This window comes from Nicotiana tomentosiformis, chromosome 7 (genome assembly GCF_000390325.3).
Source record: "Nicotiana tomentosiformis chromosome 7, ASM39032v3, whole genome shotgun sequence".
In the NCBI taxonomy this organism is placed as follows: Eukaryota; Viridiplantae; Streptophyta; class Magnoliopsida; order Solanales; family Solanaceae; genus Nicotiana; species Nicotiana tomentosiformis.
Genome location: NC_090818.1, coordinates 30,122,652 through 30,126,666, shown reverse-complemented (window position 1 = coordinate 30,126,666; position 4,015 = coordinate 30,122,652). Strand labels below are relative to the sequence as shown.

The 4,015-nt window shown below is 41.9% G+C and overlaps 1 protein-coding gene across 1 annotated transcript; it reads left to right on the top strand.

Moving 5' to 3' along the window:
* The first annotated feature begins 2,364 nt into the window (after positions 1-2,364).
* Positions 2,365-2,862, top strand: LOC138895420 (uncharacterized). Its single transcript, XM_070180105.1, has one exon. The coding sequence runs from the start codon at positions 2,365-2,367 to the stop codon at positions 2,860-2,862; it is 498 nt and encodes a 165-aa protein (XP_070036206.1).
* Positions 2,863-4,015: the final 1,153 nt, after the last annotated feature.

Below are 4,015 nucleotides of genomic sequence, written 5' to 3'. Positions count from 1 at the left end.
TTGCTTGGTCAAAATCCGAGATTCGGATCAAAACCCGATTACCCATTTACCCCCGAGCCCGGTTATATGATTTATTTTGAAATCCGACCTCAATTTGAAGTCTAAACCTCAATTTTACAAAATCTCCAATTTCTACTCAAATCCCTAATTTCTACCATAGAAATCCTAAATTTAATGTTGAAATCTCATGAAAAGTAATGGGGAATTTAAAGAAAGTGGATTAGAGTTGCTTACCAATGATTTTGGGAAGAAGAAATTCTTGAAAAATCGCCTCTAGAGTGTTTAGAGTTGAGATATGGTATAAAATGAGCTAAGTCCCATTTTCCCCCTCTTTTACCCAGATGCAGATATCGCAATTGCGATCATCTCAAATGCGAAGCACATGTCGCAAATACGAATAGTGTATCGGAATCCCAAATGTCACAATTGTGACAATTAGATTGCAAATGTGAACATCCAACCCTTCGCTAATGCGGCCAAATTCTTCGCAAATGCGAAGATGTTCTATATTGTCAGACGTCGCAAATGCGACCAAAATGCTCGCAAAAGCGGCTCATAATTGAGATAATACCCAGCCCATCGTGAAATGATGTTCCCAAAATCGAGGCTCGCAAATGCGAGATCTGCAGATCAACACTAGAATTGAAAGCACACCAGTTATTGCATTTCATCCTAAACTCATCTGTAGCACCTCTGAAACTCACCCGATCCCCTCAGGTTTAAAACAAAACATGAACACAAGTGTAATAACATCATACGAAGTCGCAAGCATGATAAATCACCAAAATAACATCTAAACTATAAATAGAACATCAAAACGAATGAAATTTCAAAGGGAAACTCAAGAACAACTAGAATCGCAACTGAGCATCCGAATCATATCAAACCAACTCCGAATTGCACCAATTTTTGCTGAAAAGTTTCAAATAGCAAAAACGACCTATACCAAGTCCTAAAATCAAAATTCGAACCCGATAGCCATGAAGTGAACCTACTGTCAAACCTAGAAAATTTCCAAACTTTTAAATTACTATCTTTTGGCAAAATAGGTCACATCAACCTAGGGACTTTCGAATTCAATTCCGGGCATATGCTCAAGTCCAAAATCACAATACGGAACTACCAAAATTTTCAAAACATTGATCCAAAGTCGTTTACATAAAATGTTGACCGTAGTCAACTCAAGTTATTTTTAAAGCCAAAAATCATATTTTCTTCAATTTTTTTACGTAAACATTTTTTGAAAAAAGACACAAACTACGTCGCAAATCGAGAAACATCAAATGAAGCTAATAGAGGTCTCGAAATGAAAAATTAAGGGCTTGTACTCAAAACAATCTATCGGTTCATCACAAAGAACTAAGTTCGGAAATTCCAATCTTTTACCCAATTGCAGGTATGGCAATTGAGAATTCTTGTTTGCAATTTCGATGTCTGCGAAAGCGAACCATTGATCGCAAATGAGAAAAGTGCATGAGCCCCAGTGTGTTGCAAATGTTACAAAATAATCCAAATAAGAACACTGGAATAATCGCAAGTACGGAATGGGCTTCGCGGATGGGAAGCAGTCCCCTTCTACCCCATAGTCCCAAATGCAAAAAATTCATCACAATTTTGAAGACCAACCCCCTCACAAAAGTGAATAGAGCTTCCCATATGCGAAGCTGCCCAGCCCCCTCCAACATGGAAAATGCGAGTAAGCTCTCGCAAATGCGAGGCTCCCTTGCCTTGGGATCAATTCAGACTCCTCTTCTAGGAGAAGTATATTTCTACTTCATAGAGGGAGGAGTTACAGAGTCAGTTTAAGCTGTGCCAGGAGGGTCAGATGTCTGTGACCGACAATGTGGTGATATTCACTAAGTTGTCTCATCATGAAGCTATCATACTTCCCACTGATGCAGAGAGAGTGCGGAGGTTCTTTTAGGGCATGCACTATGGGATTCAGGTCTTTATGGCCCTCGAGGCACAGATAGGGACTCCGTAGTACCAGGTTGTGAAGATAGCTCAGATGATTGAGCATATCCGCAGCAAAGGTAGAGAGTTCATGTTGAGGGATAAGCGGCCTCAGCATTCTGGTGGATTCAATGGTGCCCCGTCTGGGGTAGAGGTCGGTTCATGAGGTTCCATCATAGAAGGCCCATGTATTCAGCACAACAGCCTATTTGGGGTGCACTAGCACGTTCTTACTTCAGTGCCATTCCAGAGAGCACCTACCATCTGCCAGTTATTTAGGGTTCCTCCAGTGGGTACTCAGGATATCACGGCCATATCCAGAGTCAGACATTTTTTGTACTAAGAGGTTGCTTCGAGTGCAGGGAGCTTGGTCATGTGAGTAGGCTTCATCCCAGGCTTCGGGGCAAGGCAATGCAGCAGAGCCATCAGCCTATGATTACCGCACCAGTTGCTGCATCGCCCGTCCTACCGACCAGAGGCAGAGGGAAGGCTGTTGGCGTTCCCAATAGATTCTATGCCTTTCAAGTCAGACTAGAAGTAGTATCCGCCAACGGCGTGATCACATGTATTATTTCTATCTGCCATGGAGATGCTTCGGAACTATTTGATCCAGGGTCTACCTATTTCTATGTTTCTTCTCTCTTTAATCTTTATCTGGATATATCTCGTGAGTCCTTGGGTGTTCTTGTATATGTGTCCATGCCAGTGGGTGATTCTGTTGTTGTGGATCAGTTTTATCAATCCTGTATAGTGACTTTCTATGTGTATGAGGCCAGAGCAGATCTTCAATTGCTCGATATGATTTACTTCAAGGTTATCCTAGGCATGGACTGGTTGTCTCCGTACCATGCCATTCTCATTTTCCATGCCAAGACTGTTACCTTGGCAATGTCAAATTGCATAGGCTAGGGTGGTGAGGTTCATCTATTAGTACATCTAGTCAGGTTATTTATTTTCTAAAGGCTCCACACATGGTCGAGAAGGGTTGTTTGGTCTATCTGGCCTTTGTTCGTGATACCATTATGGAGACTCTTATGTTAGATTCAGTGCCTGTGGTGAGGGAGTTTTTTTATGTATTTCCTACTTACTTACCAGGCATGCCACCGGATCGTGATATTGATTTGAACATTGATTTGTTACCTGTCACCCAGCCTATCTTTATTCCTCCTTATCGTATGGCACCAGCGGAGTTGAGAGAGTTGAAGGATTAGCTTCAGGAGTTGCTCGAGAAAGGATTAATTAGGTCAAGTGTGTCGCCTTGGGGTGCACCAGTATTATTTGTGAAGAAGAAGGTTGGGAGTATGCGGATGTGCATTGATTACCGCCAGCTGAATAAGGTTACCATCAAGAATAAGTATATGTTTCCACACGTTGATGGTCTATTTGATCAGCTTTAGGGTTCTAGAGTGTTCTCGAAGATCTACTTCAGATCTGGATATCACCAGCAGAGGATTAGTGCTTCGAATATTTTGAAGATGACTTTCTGGACTTGATAAGGCCACTACGAGTTTCAGGTGATGTCCTTCGGCTTGACTAATGCTCTAGCAGCATTTATGGATTTGATGAATCGGGTGTTCAGGCCATATCTTGACTCATTTTTCATTATCTTCATTGATGATATATTGATCTACTCGCGTAACATGGATGAGAGCACGAACGGCATTTGAGGATAGTGCTTTAGACTTTGAGGTAACAAAAGCTATATGCTATGTTCTCCAAGTGTGAGTTCAAGTTAAAACTTGTGGATTTCTTAGGGCATGTTGTATAAGGAGAGGCATTAAGGTGGATCCAAGGAAGAATGCGGCAGTTCACAGTTGGCCTCGTCCTGCCACATCGACCGACATTAGGAGGTTCTTGGGCCTAGAAGGTTACTATCGTCGGTTTGTTGATGGTTTCTCATTTATTGCCACTAATTTGACTAGATTGACAAGAAGGGTGTTCAATTTAGGTGGTCCTATGATTGCTAGGCGAGCTTCAAGAAACTCAACACCGCATTGACCACTACACTAGTGTTGGTTTTGCCTTCTAGTTCAGGGATGTACACTGCGTATTGCGACGCTTC